Raw genomic sequence first — 18,006 nt, forward strand, 5'->3', positions numbered from 1 at the left:
CCTATTCCAAGTTACTGTGTTCCACATACAAGGGAACAAAATAAATGTACTATTAAAATATAATGCAATGACGTAAAATGGATGATGACAAGTTTATTCAATAACGCAAGCATTTCTTTAACAAGAAATCACCACCTCAAGCGAAGGAGCACTGGAGCAGTATGACAGGACCTTCAAGCACCACTCTAGTGCAGAAGCAGCATTTTGAAGTTTTGGGATTTCATCAAAGTCAATACCAAAGGATAACCCAGCTGTTGTGGCTCTCTTAATATTAGCAACCAGGCCTTCAATTCTTTCAGTAAGCCCATTCATTATTTCAATGTCAATAGCCTGCATGTTAAACACAGACTCCACACAATCAAGGAGAGAATGCACGTCATGCTCCCATGCTTCACAATGCTCCAAAATCCTCTGGAGCATTTCCGGTTCTTTTAAAGATACCCTCAGAAGTTTTGACTCAGCAACTAATTCCTGCAAAGCATCGAGCATATTTCAATTTTATACAAAGTCCATCAATTTTAGCCAAATCTAGCTTCATTTAGTACTTGGAATATACCTTCAGGATATCAACTTTCATAAAACAACTTGAAGCATGCCCAGTAAGATGAGTAGACAAAAGGAATGGTTGAGATCTCATCATCCAGGATTTAGCCATTGCCATTGCATCCTCGACATCATGCAGAAAAGGTAGAATAACAAAAATGTTCTCCGACATCCTGAAACATCCACAAGCAGTAGGTATAACAAGTACAGAGCACTTGAAATAAAACCAGTACCAAAAAAAATTTAAGGCAAAGTAAGACATTCAAAACCTTAGAACTTCTTCAAACTCAGTCATTTGACCCACAGTTTCGAGAATATGCTTAGCTCTTTCTTCCCAAGAAATTCCAGCAGCTAGTACTCCAGAAATATCAATAAATAACTTCTCATTCTCAATTTTTAATCTGTAAGATCGAGTTAAATTTAATTATCAAAGGCAAGTTAAAAATATCTTGATTCCTGTGCTACTTTTGGAAGCAGAGGATACAAGAAGAAACCAACATACAGTGAAGCCTCTTCCATTACTTGCCGAAAGAAGTCCAAAGACATCCGAGTACTGAATGCCTGCGCAGTAGTTACATGTAGTGTAATTTGGAGCATTTGAAAAGAAAAAAGTCTAGAGCTCTGGAACAATCATACAAAACTTTAAACTAGTTTCATATCCAACAGGTAAAGAATACAAATGTTCAGATAATGCAAAGCATCAAGCCAGATAAAGTGCACCCAGCTAAGGATGAAAATAGCTCGTAGTATACAGCTAGGTTCAAAAACTCGGATTTCAGTGTCGATTAAGCCTGACTGAAATTTTGCCGAAACAGAAGCTTTTGCATGATGTTTCAATCGGCCATTTCCGGGGGGGGGGGGTGCGATGGCATATTAAGCTCCAATACTTCAAGGAAATCTTACTTTAACCTATATAAACATAGTAAACCTTTATACTGCAAGAGAAGTCACAAAATGTGGTGAATTGGATTTGCTCCCTTGGTTGGCAGTATACACCAAACCCTATTGTAGACCTTGTGTAATATTGTCTATTCTACTTTCTACACATTGTTTTAGCACTAGAAGACAGAAAAGGCAAGTAAACAAGTAAACTATGCACCATGAAAGAAGAAACATAATATTCATTAATTATGAAATAGTACAAAGTACATGTAACATAGACAAGTCCTAAGTCCCAACAATACAATATTGTATGGTGACTGATGATACATGAGTACAAAACATCAGAACAAAATGGGCCCCCTCAGGCAATCCTAATGGCTAATAGCACAAACTATGACATGGAGGATCGAGCCCACTCATGGACCAACGGTGCTGACGCCAACTTTCCTCTTGACTGTATGAAAAATGCAGGCCATGTCATAGTGTGCCGGAAGAAATGCTCGACGTCCTACAGCTGCCCTATAAAAGGCTGAAATAAACGAAATTTCAAATGAAATGACCAAAATTTCTACTGAAATATGGTCATTCCTTCAATTCGTGTGGCACTTCATCTGGGCCATTCGAAATCACCAAAATTTCGCCGAACTTTCGGCGAGTTTTTTGTTTTTTTGGATGAATAAATAATTCATTACCAAGAGAGAGAGAATATACAAGGGGGAAAGGGGGGGGGGGGGCTTAAGCCAATAAGGAGAAGCCACCCCGGGGGGAACAGAAAAAAACCAAAATACAAAACCCACAAGGGAAGGGGGGTGACCAAACCACAAGGAACTAACAAACCAAGGCACTAACTAAGGGAGACAGTCATTTTTTTTTTTGGGGGGGGGGGGGGATGAAAGAAGAAGAAAGACCCCAAGAAACAATAATGAACCTGTTCCTTGGGGTGTCACGAACCGGGCGGTGGGTGAGAGATCTAACTTTGGAGGAAACATCAAAGTAGATGGCCTTTCAAATCCCTTCCAAGGAACGGGAGTTGGTAGTCCATCTTCGAAGATTCCTTTCCAACCAAAGGCGGTTGATGGTGGCACAAAATGCAAGTTTCCCAACAGTGTCACAAATGGTGGAGCCAGAGAAGGTCATGTCTACCCATATCCATTCTCGGGGAAGGGGAAGAATGGTTCGGTTTGAAGGCCAACAATAACTAAGGACATTTTTTCCAGATAGAGGCGGATAAAGGGCAAGAGAAGAAAAGATGATTAACATCTTCGGTGCCATGCCAACACATACAACAGGAGGTGGGAACCTGAATGCGCCGGAAGTTAAGGAAAGACTGAGTTGGGAGATAGTAGAGCTTTCCAGGCAGTGAAGCTATGGCGAGGGATGTGGCTTTTGAACTAGGTGAGATTACGCCAAGGCAAGAGAGGGTCAATGGAACGGGCAAAGTTCCAGGCAGAAGAAGAGAAAAAGTGGCCAGAGGGGGAGGGAAGCCATGTGATGGAGTCCAGTAATCCGCGATGTCCAGGAGGGATGGGGGGGAGAGCAGCCCAGAGGTTCGGCAAAGGGGGAGGGAGAGGGGGAGGAACCCAGCCCGAAGGGGAGAGGATGGAGGCAACAGTGGTTAATCGGGACGAGCCTATAGAGGAAATGATTCTAGGGGAGGCAAGGGGGAGGAGAATGCCTGTGGGGTGCCAGGGGTCAAGCCAGAGCAAGGTGGAGGAACCATTGCAAATGGTGTAAGAGATAGCAGGGAGGGCATGAAGTCTAGCATTGAGAATGCACCTTCAGATCCAGGAAGCATCAATAGAAGGAGAGACAGTCCAGAGGAAGTCTCTTTTGAGGGGATTGGAATAAACCCAAGAGACCCAAATGCTATTCTGCTTGGTGATGATTTTCCAGATGAGTTTAAAGATGGCAGCCGCATTGATATCCTTGATTTTGCGGAGACCCAGACCTCCCTCAGGCTTGGGCTGGCAGACATTGGACCAACTCATAGGGTGGAGGAAACGAGTGGCCTCCTGCCCCTTCCAGAGAAAAGCACAAAGAAGAGAGTCGATGGATTTAGAGATGGAGGAGAGGAGGAAAATGCCCGACCAATAAAGGAAAAGGGATTGGAGGACGAATTTGATGAGAACGAGGCGTCCTGCATAGGAGAGGAGTTTGTCTTTCAAAATCTAAAGCCTTTTCTGGATAGAATCAAGAATGGGGGAGCAATGGTGGGGAGAGAGCCGAGAAGAAATTAGGGGGAGACCCAGGTATTTAACGGGGAGTGTCCCAGGAGCAAATCTAGAGGTGGCAAGAAAGTGGGCCCAGCAGGAGTCTGAGACTCCCAAAAGGTAGAGATTGGATTTAAGGAGATTGATTTTCGAACCAGAGAGGGACTCGAAGGCCCGAAAGGAGGACATGATATTGGAAATGGAGCTAGAGCTGGGATCAGCTCTGGAGAAGATCATGAGATCGTCAGCGAAGGCCAGGTGGGTGAGCATGAGGGATTTGCATTTGGGGATGGGGGAGATTAGGTGATGATTAGTGGAGGATTGGATTGAACGAGAGAGGACTTCCATGGCAAGACAGAAGAGGAAGGGAGAAAGTGGACAACCTTGTCTTATGCCAACAGCAGAGGAGAAGTATCCGGCAGGGCTTCCGTTGAGGAGGACAGAAAAGCGAGGAGAGGAAATACAGGAATGAATTCAGTTAACGAAGGAGGGGAGAAACGACATTTGAAGAAGGATAGAGGAGATGAAGTCCCAACGGATCGAGTCAAAGCCCCCGTGAACGTCTATCTTCATAAGGGCAGCAAGGGAGTGGGATTTACGGTTGAAGCCTCGGACAATCTCATGACAAAAGATGATATTATCCGAAATGCTTCTACCAGCAATGAAAGTAGACTGGTTTGGACTGACTAGAGAGTCGATTACCCTTTGGATCCTATTGGCTAGGATCTTGGCAATAAACTTGTAAAGGAGGTTGCAAAGGGAGATGGGTCTGAAGTTGGACATACGATGCGCTCCTTCCTTCTTGGGGATGAGACAAAGGAAGGAGTGATTGATGCCGAAGATTTGAGAGGGGTTGAGTAAGAAGCTTCGGATGGCAAAGATGAGGTCGTCTCGGATAATATGCCAACAGGGGGAGAAGAAGCCCATACTAAATCCATCCAGACCATGGGCCTTGTTGGATTTGTGGTGGACAGCAGATAGGATCTCATCATCGGAGGGGATGGCTTGGAGGGATGGCAAAAGATGGTCAGGGATGAATTTGTTGAGGGAGTTGGGGGAAGGGGGGAGGAAGTGTTAGGTGGAGGGTGGAAGAGATCATCAAAGTACGAGACAGCTTCAGATTTGATGTCATTGGGAGAGGGGGATCCAACCGGAACAAGAGGTGAGCTTGAGAATGGAATTGGCATTGGTGCGGGCTTTGAGGGATCGATAGAAATAAGCCGTGTTAGAGTCCCCAAGCTCAAGCCATTTGATTCTGGATTTCTGGCGAAGGAAGAATTCTTCCTGGCTTAGGCGGGAAGAAAGATCCAGTGCTACCAGATTTTCTTCTTCCACCAATGAGGGGTTGAGAGGGTCCAACTGGAGTTTGGATTGGATAAGGTTGAGCTTGCCCTGACACTGAAGAACCTGATCCAAGATGTTGCCAAAGGTGGCAAAGTTCCAGGCTTTGTGGGCTACTTTCGGCGAGTTTTTGAACCATGGTATACAGTAAATATGGTTAGCACTTGGAAGCATGACTCAAGCAGACAGTTAAAATTTTCTTCTAAAAAAGGGTAATGGGGGAGTTTTGTATACAGGCCAAAGTGACAGTGGGAGAAGCTAGAAACCTATTACATCTTATCATCACATAATAAAATAAACTAGGGGCCATTGGTTGGAGCAATGGTAAAAGGTTCGGGCTGCCAGGGCAAATGCCCATGTTCGAGTCTTGAGAACTGCCAATATGCACAAAAAAGCCAAAGATTAGGATCGTCTCCAAGCTCACCCCTCCCAGGACCCTCCATAGGCGGGACCAGCACTAGGTAATTGCCCTTTACATAATAAAATCTAAACTACGCACAATGATCTCAGAAAATATTGAACCTTGACACTATCACCAGTTGTGTACAATAGAATAAGATTACAAAAGCATATAATACACAATATCTAGTAACAAGCATATTATAGGACATCCAACCCTTCAAAGCAGGAGCAGTTTCGGGAACAGGACTCCAAAACAGTATATGTTACATAATTTTCCCACAGGGATCCAATATAGATAAAATCATATCTATGACAAGTGCACAAGGAAAAGAAGTGTAGAAAATATAGAATAAGTAAAAGAGAGGGAGAGAAACCGAGAGAGAAAAGAGTGAGAGAGCCTTTTACGGTGGGCAGACTCAGTCTTGTAGATTGGATTGCCCTCCTTTTCTTATTAAATAGATAATTCTCAACTACAATAGTAGTAGGACAGCTGTCCTACTCTGATTAGGAATATGAAACAAACTAGGAAACTAATTAGCTAACAACTAGTTAATCTAATTAGTAAATTACCACAAGTCCTAGTGTACTAGGACTCCGACCCCAATTGGGGAACTAACTTTATCGTGGGGAGGAGTTTGTGCTATCTTGCAGTCTCCTCTCTCTCCTACGATGCTTTCTAACACTCCCCCTCAAGCTAGAGCATAGATGTTAATCATGCCCAGCTTGTTACAAATATAATCCACTCTACCACCTCCCAAGGACTTGGTAAAAACATCTGCAAGTTGTTCTCCTGTGCGAACATGGCTTGTAGAAATAACTCCTTGTTGTAGTTTTTCACGAACAAAGTGACAATCGACTTCAATGTGTTTTGTTCTCTCATAGAACACTGGTTTAGAAGCAATATGAATAGCAGCTTGGTTGTCACACCATAACTGCATAGAATCAGTGCAACCGAAACCAAGCTCTGTTAGAAGCTGTTTTATCCACATCAACTCACAAGTAACATGGGTCATGGCTCGATAATCAGATTCAGCACTAGACCTCGCCACAACAGTTTGTTTTTTGCTATTCCAAGACACAAGATATCCGCCAACAAATCAATACGACTATGTCCATGATCTGAATATACTAGGCCACGTCCTGGAGCTTTCTTAAGATATCTCAGAATACGAACAACGGCATCCCAATGTGACGTATGTGGGGACAAAAGAAACTAACTCACAACACTAACAAGGAAGGCAATGTCAGGTCGAGTTACCGTTACATAATTCAGCTTCCCTACCAACCTCCTGTATTTCTCAGGATCATCTAACACATCACCTCCTTCAGGCATAAGCTTCACATTTGGATCCATTGGAGTATCAATGGGCTTGGATCCTAACATACCTGTTTCTGAGAGCAGGTCTAACACATACTTTCTCTGAGATGAAGAAATTCCTTTTCTTGACTGAGCAACTTCAATTCCCAATAAGTACTTTAACCGTCCAAGATCCTTAGCTTGAAAGTGTCGTTGCAAATATGCCTTCAAACTTTGGATTCCTTTAACATCATTTCCAATAATGATAATATCATCAACATAAACAACCAGAAATATCCTCTTTCTGTCGGACTTCCAATAGAACACAGAATGGTCACTATCACATCTTGATAGTCCAAATGCACACACCACATCAGTGAATTTTACAAACCACGCCCTAGGAGACTGTTTTAGGCCATACAAGGACTTCTTGAGCTTACAAACCTTTCCACACTCCCCCTGAGAAACAAACCCTGGAGGTTGCTCCATATAGACTTCCTCATGCAAGTCACCATGAAGAAAGGAATTCTTGACATCAAGCTGAAATAACGGCCAATGGGATGAGGCCGCAAGAGAAATCAAAACATGCACGGAAGCCAGCTTGGCTACAGGAGAGAGAGTATCCAGGTAGTCAACCCCATAAACCTGAGCATACCCCTTGGCGACCAATCGAGCCTTCAAACAAGCAAGAGAACCATCAAGGTTTACTTTAACCACATAAACCCAACGACAACCAATAGCTTTCTTTCCAGGGGGCAATGATACAAGATCCCAAGTTTGGTTTTCGTCCAATGCAAGTAGTTCTTCCCTCATAGCATTCCTCCACCCAGGACTAGACAGTGCCTCTGCAAGAGTCTTAGGAACAGGATGGCAAGAAATAGTAGAAAGACAGGAATAAAAAGTAGATAATAAGCCAGAATAAGACACAAAATCCGCAATAGGATGTTGGGTACAACTCCGAACACCCTTACGTTGTGCAATAGGAAGGTCTAAATCAGAAAGAAGAATACCTAGAGTGGGATCCGTAGACAAAGATGATAAGGTAGGTGTCGCAGGGAGAAGGGGTGTTGTTGCTTCTCCAACTCGTCATGTATACACCTGTAAAGGAGGTACCTCTATCTCAGTGGCAACCTGCATGTTAGAGTGATGGAGAACATAAAGGGGAAGATCATCATCCAATTCAAACCCAACAAATGACTCATTTGGATATGGGGTGGACTCGAAAAAGGAGACATCAGCAGTAACAAAGTATTTGTGAAGTACTGGAGAATAACACCGGTAGCCCTTTTGGGAACGGGAGTAACCCAAAAAGATACACTTGATGGCTCGAGGATCCAACTTTGATAAACCTGGCCGATGATCACGAATAAAGCAAACACAACCAAAAACACGAGGGGGAAGAACAAAAAGTGGGTCAGAAGGAAATAGCAAGGAATAGGGAATACCACCACACAAAACAGAGGAAGGCATACGATTAATAAGATATCCAGCCGTGAGAATAGCATCGGCCCAAAAATATTTGGATACCTTCATTTCAAATATAAGTGACCTAGCAACCTCCATTAAATGACGGTTCTTGAACAAGAAGATTGATGTATCATGCCACATTTAGCCACAAACTCAGAAAATGGACCAGAAAAGTACTCCTTTGCATTATCACTTCGTAGAATTTTGATAGTCATGCCAAATTGATTTTGTATTTCAGCAACAAAATCACAAAATATGGTAAATAACTTAGAACGATTTTTCATTAAATAAAGCCAGGTCGTCCTGGAGTAGTCATCAACAAAAGTGACAAAATACTTAAAACCTAACTTAGATGTAATAGGGCAAGGACCCCATACATCTGAATGTACCAAAGAAAAAGGAGATGCAGACCTTGTATTACCCTGAGGGGAATAACTAACACGATGTAGTTTTCCAAACTGACATGACTCACATTCTAAACTAGAAAGAGAATTAAAACTGGGATCAAGTTTCTGTAGGCTTTGTAAAGACAGATGACCCAACCGGCAGTGAACCTGATGAGGAGACAGGGTACCCGAACAGGCTATGGAAGGTGCATTGTCTTCAAAAAGGTACAATCCCCCAACCCTACGACCTCTACCAAGCATCTTCTTCGTCGTCAGATCCTGAAAAACACATGAGTCAGAGAAAAAGGTTATAGAACAATTGTAAGCTTGTGTAAACTTGCTTACCGATAATAGGTTGAATGGTAACTCAGGCAAATAAAGGACAGATGACAAGGATAAAGAGGTATTAAGACAAACAGTACCAGTACCATTGACCTTGGCAATAGAGCCATTGGCCAATGTGACATTAGCAGAGGAATTCTTAAAAGAGGAAAATATACCTGAAACACCAGACATGTGGTCTGAAGCACCGGAATCGATTATCCAGGGACGAGAAGAAGAGGAAAGACACGAAATGGCATTACCTGTCTGAACAAGAGTAGCAGTGGAAGGTGAAAGTGTTGGATTTTGAAATTGATTGTACCATGCAAATTCTTCATCGGTCATTTTGACAATCCTACCCTTAGACGATCCAGGTTCGTCAACGGTGGTTGAATTGGCAAACTGCTTTTGAGGGGTTTGCCATGAAGTTTCCAACAGAATCGTTGGATGTTTCTTGGTTTACCACAATGATGACATGTGCATGTTGTCCCTGAATTACCAAGGGAGGAGTTCCCAGTGAATTGTCCCTTATTACTACCATTACCTGTACCCAGTGAGGTTCCTCCATTATTACCCTGTGCTGCAAGTGCAGAATTTTCCACTTGATTAGAATACTGAGAAGTCTCTCGAGATACCCGTAAGACTCGGGAAAAGATATCTGCAAGAGATGCCACCTTATGTCCTCCAAGAATCTGAGAACGAACAGAGTCATTCTATGTTCCAAGGCCTCTCAAGAAACCCATAACTGCAAGTTGTTCCCTCTGGTCTTGCATTTTCTTCACATCATTGCTAATAGGGAGTAGAGAATTCAGCTCTTCATACATCCTCTTGAAATCAGCAAAATACTGAGTTAAGGGTCGACCCTTCCTATCAGTCCGATAAAAATCCTGAGATAGCTCATAAATACGAGAAAGGTTGTTCTGTCCAGAGTATAGAATATTCAGATAGTCCCACAACTCCTTCGCAGTATCAATGTGGGTAACAACATCGACTATGGAGTTATCCATTGAGTTCAGTAGATGTCCGAGAATACATGCATCAACCATATCCCATATGGCATCAGTGGCATGTTTTTCCTTAGTAAGATGATCCTGCTGATCCCGACCAGTCAAAACAAGCTGCACAATTTTCTTCCGTTGATAGAAATTGGCAGCTCCTACAAGTTTCTTTTCTGTAAGTCTATGTGATGATGAAGACATCACTTCTGTGACAACTTTCTTCCCTTCTGTGTCAGCCATTAGTGCACACAGAAAAGGATCAAACAAACTATCGATCTAATCACACAAGATCAGCAAGCAGTTCCTTCAAAAAAGTACCCCCAAAGTTGTTCAAAACAGTCCTCAAAAATACTCCAAACAGTACCTCAAATAACAGCAAAGTACTGTTCAGAACAGTCCCCAAAAAACCAGAAATAGTACCCTCAATGGTACTCAAACTAGTCCCCTAATATTGGCACTAAATAGGTCCAAATATTAGCACAACATAATCAGAGATAGACTCTACAATTTCACCCAGATTATGAAAAAAAACAGACCCAAAGAATGAGGAGAGAGAACCTACGATAGGAGTTAACCTGGGCAGTTGCGGTTGAGACTTGCACACCTCAGTTTGGGCTGAAAATTGGGTCGAGTGTAGCTCTTTTATAGGCAACAAAAACCTATAAATCCTGGCAGATTCTGATGGTCAGATACAAAGTTCTTAAACTTCTTGATTCTAGGTCTTCAAGAGAGAGAAAACAGCAGTAATCTTCAATTCCAGCAGCAGAGGTGCTCAGATATCCTTCAGCTAAGGATCAAAGGCTCTTTAGAAGGTACTAAATCAGCCTGCAAAACCTTGAACAGATCTGACTTCGATTGGCCTATTTTCTGGAGATCGATTCAAAGGAAAATCCAGAATTTCTTCAATCCAAAAGAATTCCAAAACCAGACTTTCTTCTACCAATTTGAATCACCTCTTTTAACACATATGACAGATTCTCACATGCAGTCCTCCATTCCCATTCTCAGCCAACTAGGGGATGAAAAACACCCCCTTAAAGGAGCCGCGAGATTCTTAGAGAGAGACCAGAAGTCGTAGACCCTTTTTTTTCTTTTTTTTTCTTTTTTTCTAACTAGGAGGTTAGAAGGTAGGACCAATTGTTATTGTGTGGACCAGACAAGCTCTGATACCATGTAGAAAATGTAGAATAAGTAAAAGAGAGGGAGAGAGACCGAGAGAGAAAAGAGTGAGAGAGCCTTTTATGGTGGGCAGACTCAATCTTGTAGATTGGACTGCCCTCCTCTTCTTATTAAATAGATAATTCTCAACTACAGTAGTAGTAGGACAGCTGTCCTACTTTGACTAGGAATATGAAACAAACTAGGAAACTAATTAATCTAATTAGTAAATTACCACAAGTCCTAGTGTACTTGGACTCCTACCCCAATTGGGGAACTAACTTTATCGTGGGGAGGAGTCTGCGCTATCTTGCGGTCTCCTCCCTCTCCTACGATGCTTTCTAACAAGAAGAAAATTTGCAAACAAATTATTATCACTTCTCAGCTGTGAGAAATATGCAGAAAGTACTGCAATAGTGATCACAAGCATAGAAACATAAAAGCAGGCATTTCATTACCTGCAAAGCTTTTTCCCTGCAACATGCCTTCTTTAATTCTACCTCAACAAGAGGCAAAACATCAACTGTTTGAGGAAAAGAACTTAACTTCAGATCCATATTTTTAAGTATAGAGAATCTAAAACATCTTTGGTTAATTGAATAGTTAAAAAAAAAAAAAAAAAAGATATCCACATGGTCGCTAAAGAGCCAGACCTTGCACTTTCAATGACTTCCCAGCCTTCAAGATGCAAGTTAACTCCTCAATAACATTTCTTTGATCCTCCCTTTCCTGGATGTTTACTAGGACATCATGAAAACGGGAAATCCAGGAAACAGCATCACAATGATACTGCCTCAGAAGCTTCAATTCCGGAATACTGATTGAGAAACCATCTGATTCTAGGAGAAAAACTTCAATTTCCTACACACACACAGGAAAAAGAAAACTATCAATGAAGAGCCATTACTCTATTCCATGAAACACGAAATAAATTATTTGAGCTTCCACAAGGTAACAACCTTCAAACTTATCGGCCCTTTCAATATCTCACTGCATCGAGTTTGCCATGCTTCAACATGTCCTAAAAGATCTAACAGTAACTCTCTTTCAGGAAGATGAACATGAAGCTCCAACATCTATTGAATATACAGTTTCGGATTTCAGATTAAAAAAAAAAAAAAAGCATATCTTCAGAGGCACCAAAAAATTAAGAGAATGAATTGTCATTACAGAATGAAGCAAAGTAATACACCTCTGACTTTAACTTGTAAAGAGCATCTACTTCAGTAGCAGCGGGTCTTTTCTCTGAGACACATTTTTGTACACTCTCCCTCCAAACCTAAGCAATCAACAAAGGGATCAAAGTGGAAATAAAATGAAAGCAAAGAGTGAAATAAGACCATCACTCTGAACTGTAGCGCAACCATTAACGCATCAAGCTAAGCTACTGTAATAGGAAATGAGAGTATAGAAGAAAGATCAAATGGAAATGAGAGTATAGAAGAAAGATCAAACTATAAAACAGGTGCAAAAGGAAAAGAATGTGTCAATATGAAAGAATATCAATTCAAGTTCACCCCAAATAAAAGAAACAAGAAATGCAACAAAAGAAATCCCTTTCATCTTTTAGAGTCCTTAACATGCAATCACTTTCTCACCAGTGCAGTCATCATCAGTATATAAAATTATAAATGTTAAAGTGAGTCCTCTGCATGAATTCCTCTGAATGGGTAAACCAACCATTTCTTCTTCATTCACCCAAAAAAAAAAACCATTTCTTCTTCATGCTCTAAAATTAGCTTCCGAAAAAGACATTATATGGCCTCGTTAAAACAGTTAATTCTAAAATTAGGATTCATTTCATGTCGCAAATAGAGTCTGGTATGTGCACAATCAGTCCATGAAGTTTAAGTGCCAGTTGAGCCACCATGCAGTCCAAAAATGAGACAATTGGACAGAATATATCCACAGACCATGGAGAGATCTCCATCCTATAACTTTTTGGGGAAGGGGTTAAATATGTGAGATTTGAAAATCTTCTGAAAAGGTAAATACGGGAGACAGCTCAGAAAACCCTGAAGATTTTAGAAACATAAGGCAAAAAGAAAAAGATTATAATAAGGAATTTTCTGCCTTGAATTTTTTTTACAGTTTCCAGAGCATGGAATTGCCTCGAAGTTCTATAAAAGTTACCCTTTCTCTCAATTGTCTTCTCTCAGTAGTACATACCAATAGAGGAAAGCCAAAGGGGAAGTAAAGCAATTTGCAATTTGTAAATTCCAACATATATCAAGATTTCTACAAAATGTCATAGGTCAGCACAGTATTTTGCCAGTTTTAAATGATCAAGTGATCATCAAACACAATAGAACCATGACTCTAACAACTAACGATAAGAAAAACTAAAAGGCAAATACTGATCCTCAACATAGGAAAATAAATGCAAGCCAATTTTCTTACACAAAATGATAATAATAAGAAATGACAATGTACAGAGCATAAGTAGTCTGCTGTTGTCCAAAATGTGCCAGTAGATTATACCTTTACTGAAGCAATCTCATCTGCCAACTTAACACTTTCTTCTAGATAAACTGGCAACACACTTGCCCTGGAGTATAACATTTCCAGTTCAGCGAGCTGCATCAAAATTTGAGAATGTGCCAAGGAGATAAAAGATGTCAATCAGAACCATTAAATTACTCAATAGAAATATGAAAAATGGGCATCAACAGAGAAAGCAAGGGGCAAGCAAAGGAGGAAGTAACATGGCAGCTCAAAACAAAAATAAATTAGTCTTACCCAAAATATAAAAATAAAAGAAAAACTCTACAGTAACCTTCAAAATAGATTTAGCAAATGGACAGAAATCATGACAATGATCAGATAGCAACAAGTCATTCAATATGACGAGACTGGTACAAGACAACTTCTATACAACCATTAAATGCATGCAAATAGAGAAGATCTAGAAAATTGATTTATCAAAAGAAAAATCATTAAAAGAGAGAAAGGACAAAGATGAATGACATATGATCATCAGTGGTCCAAACATTAGGAGATTTGTTATACACACACACACACACACACAAGTGAGATTTGTTATATTTTTCACCAAAGAAATTGAGTATTGTCATGGTGTACCACAAAAATTGGGGTTACCAGAATAAATGGGGGAAGGTTCTCAATACATCATCCAAGACCAGAAAGAAAAGAAACACAAGTAAAATCATAATTTATTTACTCACAGAGACATGTGAAAATGTTGAAAGAGCTTGTTCCATTTCTCCAACTAAAATCATCGCATTTTCTGCATAGGCCTGTATAGAGTGAAACAAACAGCTGTTGAACTGCAAATGTGCCAAGATGAAGTTAAAATCCTCGAAATATTATGTACCCAAACTTCCTGACCTTTAACTTAAGATGATCGGGCTCATTACAAGGCACAGGGTTAACCTTCAACAAAGTCTCCACATCTCCCAACGACACCTTTACATTATTATTGCTATCACCTGACCAGGTCTTAATTTTAGATAGGCAATCTTTTACTTTTTCAGCCCACTTCTGAGCTTTAACTAAATTGATTGCCATGTCCCTAACCTGCATATCCAAAGTCCAAGTGTTGCACAGATGTTTGTATAGAATTAATATCGCTTTCCTCAAGAAGGTATTCAAGAAGTTTACAAGAAACAACCAATTTATAATATACCGGATCCATTTCCAGACCACCCCAAAGAAATTGCTCAGCTTCCTTTAGTGCATTAATATAAGCAGCCCTTGAGAATGGAGTTTGCAATATCTTGCATGAACTCAAAATCCATTCTTCAGCAAGTTGGGCCTGACTGGCAAGTCCACCTTTCACCTGCTAAAAAAAGAAAGTAAAGTTAGGAATCAAATATAATTTAATTGGATAATTAGCCAGTTACCATCACTGAATTGCCAAATATGACAAAAAATACTTTCTACCTCCATAAGAATGGAAACACACGTGAGTAACAAAAAGGAATGAAATACAATGAATGACACAACTATTTACAAATACTATTATAAGAGCTATCGCATGTTCTGAATAGATATCTCCACAGAAGAACAGTCATAAATGCCACCATTTTCCTTTTTCTCCAGGCAAGCAACAATATGTATTCAATCATAGAAACAAAGCAGAAGACTACTCGTAAGAGACGTAAACCCCCGAAAAGGAGAAAAGAGTAGAGGAAGAAAAGTAAATCAAGCAAAAGAAGCAGCCATATAAAAGAAATTAGGTGAAAGCCCCCTAGCTTCACACCCAACAACAATGACCCGCACCATGTGCTGCAGGAGCATCCTTACTGTAATTTGTCAATCTGCTTTCTTTGGTATGTATTCACTAAATTTTGCAAACCACGATATTTTTTAATTAATAACTCCTGATTTTACTATTTACTGTAATCCCAAAAATTATTATTCTAGCAAATACAGTTTTTAGTAATTTAAGTAAGCTATTGTTGAGTCACATTGGGAGTTTTAGTTTAGCTGGTAATTAAGTTTTTGAGTGCTAGTTAGATTAGGATTGGGAAAATGTTTAGTTTCAGACTAACAGTAGTGGCTTAAGTTGATCCAATTAGGAATTGTTTAATAATAATAAGGATTAGTTTTAGTTTTGAATCTTTCAATTCATTAATTCAATAATGTGATGATAACTGATTATGGTTGAGAAAGGGTCTTTTTCTACGTTTTGATAGTAGTGAACACTGAACAGTTGATGCAGATCCGTTAGATGGATCTGCAAGTGATGGGCTCCTTGAGATGGGAGGAAGGTGATCCAATCTGATGGATAGATGTGATTAAAACTGATCTCAGATATAATGGTCAGAGTTGATCAAGAATGATACCAGAGTTTGAATAACACTAGATTTTAACATCGGAAATTCGAGATTTTAATCAAGAAATATCCAACTAGAATCTGAGAGATCGATGGGTAAAATTTGGGGAGATAAAGTAGGGAAGTAATCCTAAGATTTAGGATGAGAAGTAGCATTCGATGGAAAGAGGAGGAAAGGGAAATCTGTTGAGCTTGTCCAAAGAAGAAATAGGAGGAAAAGAAGGGGAGAGAGAAAAAAAAGAGAAAGAAAGAAAATTTCCAGCCGTGGGGGAGAAGAGAGGAGAGAGAGGACGAAAAAGAGAAGTATCTCTTACCTCATAGAGAAAAGAGAAAGGAGTCAACTAGGCCATTAGTCCCCTCACAAAATCAAATAAAATTAATCCATTACCTCTCTTGTAGAGAGAGGGGGTAGGACAGTTACAGTCATAGGGATAAAAATAACCAAGAAACAAGCTAATTTTCTACCTAGGACAGCAAAAAATAGAACTTCCTAAACTAGGACTCCAGCCTTAAGACCACTAATAAAATATTAATTTCCGTGCACCCCTTTACACCCCCAACTTTCGGGCTTTATATGTCATCCCATTACAATAATAAAGTCCAAAAGCTAAGGCCCAAACCAAACCATTACTAAAATCTGAACCAAATTCAAACTCGGACTGCATTAACAGTCCTCTCCTCTCTTTTCTTCTCTTTGTCACAATCGTTGTCATGGCACCAAAGCAAGCCAAGCAGTGGCCAAGCACCTTGTCTCCTTAGCACCTAGGCAACTATGGTGCACACATACAAAGGGGGTTTTAGATTTAAAAAATGAAATTTCGCCCCTTTAAGAGGTAACTTGAGGACTCATATATAAAATGAAATTTTCATTTTTTTTTTTAACTTTAAATATGAGAGGGCAATGTATAAATTTAAAGAATATCTTATTCAAAATTATCATCTTGAGAAATGAAACCCAAAGGATGCGTCTTCTTCTTCCTCTTTTGATATAGACGGCGGAAGCAAAGAGGTGGTCATTGCAGCGGCAGTTACAGGTATGTACCATCCAGTTCATCCTCCTACTCCTCCTTTCACTTCTGGCAAAGACAGCAGCGGTGGTTGTAGCAGCAATGGCTGTTTTATTTTTTGCTATAAATCCAACTTTGTGACTGCTGCTTTTTTTTCTGCTTTTGTCTTCAACTATTGCGGCGGTGGACAGTGATGACAGTCGCTGCCACTGCGACTCTTCTAGTGGTAGTGGCAGGCTCACAGCTGCTACTGCTTCTCCACATTTTTCTTCTCATTCTTCAATCCTCCGCCCTTTCGGACTTTCCTTTCCCCCTATTTTCCCTACCCCCTCTCCCCCCCCCCTTCTTTTTTCTACTTCTTTTTTGGGACATGGATGCCTAGACAACTTGGTGGCCAGTCATCGAAGAACTGGAAAACCGCCTGGGCACCAAGCCTCCTGGGCGATGCCTTGACAGCTATACTTTTTTTCTAATCTCTAACCACTCAATTATGTTTGACAATCAATCAATCGAGTCTATTATTTGTAATCTCTTACAATTTCTCTTATCCCAAATTACTTGATAATGTTTAGACTTCAGAGGTCTGTTTCAAATTTCTTACAATTGCTGCAACAGCCTTCAAGTATTTTTCCAATCAACTGAAGAATTCTGCGCATATTATAAAATCAATTGGTTTCTTTAGTCCATTTTTCTGCAGCAACTCATTTTCTATCAATACATCATTCATGTCACCCCACCGTTTTTGGCAAGTCATCATCCCCCTTCATACTAGCAGCAGCCCAATAACCAACACTATAGCCCTTTAATATTGTCAGACTCACATCTGGTCCATAGTCATCTGATTATATATTCAAACCAGATTGAAGAACCCTCAAATTTGACTTTGCTAGAAGTGGCCTTGTTTCATATCTACAGTCTAGCATAGGCCCTTCCCATGCTTTACTCCATCAATAATCAATCCTATACTTCTTACTAAACTGCGATGGCTTCTTTAGTCGACCATACTGACTTTCCCAAGACATAACTCTATTTTTTTCTCACCCTATGTCCTCTTCTACATGAATTTAATTATTCTATCCCATTGACTAACAACTTGGCCCCTTTTCTCCACTTACAGCCCCTGCTCTAAATCCTAACTCAAACCCTTAAGGTCAGAGCCGTTAAGCTCTTAATCATCCCCAAATCCAACCTTAGTT

General features: G+C 40.4%; 1 protein-coding gene across 4 annotated transcripts in view; it reads right to left on the reverse strand.

Moving 5' to 3' along the window:
• Positions 1-18,006, reverse strand: part of LOC122064092 (lysine-specific demethylase 5B) — a 61,834-nt gene that overhangs the window by 17,423 nt on the left and 26,405 nt on the right. For 2 of the 4 annotated variants that reach the window (XM_042627801.1, XM_042627804.1), the window contains exons 9-20: positions 14,652-14,807; positions 14,354-14,542; positions 14,191-14,262; positions 13,487-13,582; positions 12,198-12,284; positions 11,965-12,081; positions 11,659-11,866; positions 11,464-11,528; positions 1,046-1,104; positions 813-944; positions 557-716; positions 136-471 (exon numbers count right to left, since the gene is read on the reverse strand). In XM_042627801.1, the coding sequence (XP_042483735.1) occupies positions 136-471; positions 557-716; positions 813-944; positions 1,046-1,104; positions 11,464-11,528; positions 11,659-11,866; positions 11,965-12,081; positions 12,198-12,284; positions 13,487-13,582; positions 14,191-14,262; positions 14,354-14,542; positions 14,652-14,807 (1,677 nt within the window). The remainder of the gene's footprint in view (positions 1-135; positions 472-556; positions 717-812; positions 945-1,045; positions 1,105-11,463; positions 11,529-11,658; positions 11,867-11,964; positions 12,082-12,197; positions 12,285-13,486; positions 13,583-14,190; positions 14,263-14,353; positions 14,543-14,651; positions 14,808-18,006) is intronic. The other 2 variants (XM_042627802.1, XM_042627803.1) reach the window with 1 other exon arrangement.

Source organism: Macadamia integrifolia, unplaced genomic scaffold, assembly GCF_013358625.1.
Source record: "Macadamia integrifolia cultivar HAES 741 unplaced genomic scaffold, SCU_Mint_v3 scaffold1517, whole genome shotgun sequence".
NCBI lineage: Eukaryota > Viridiplantae > Streptophyta > Magnoliopsida > Proteales > Proteaceae > Macadamia > Macadamia integrifolia.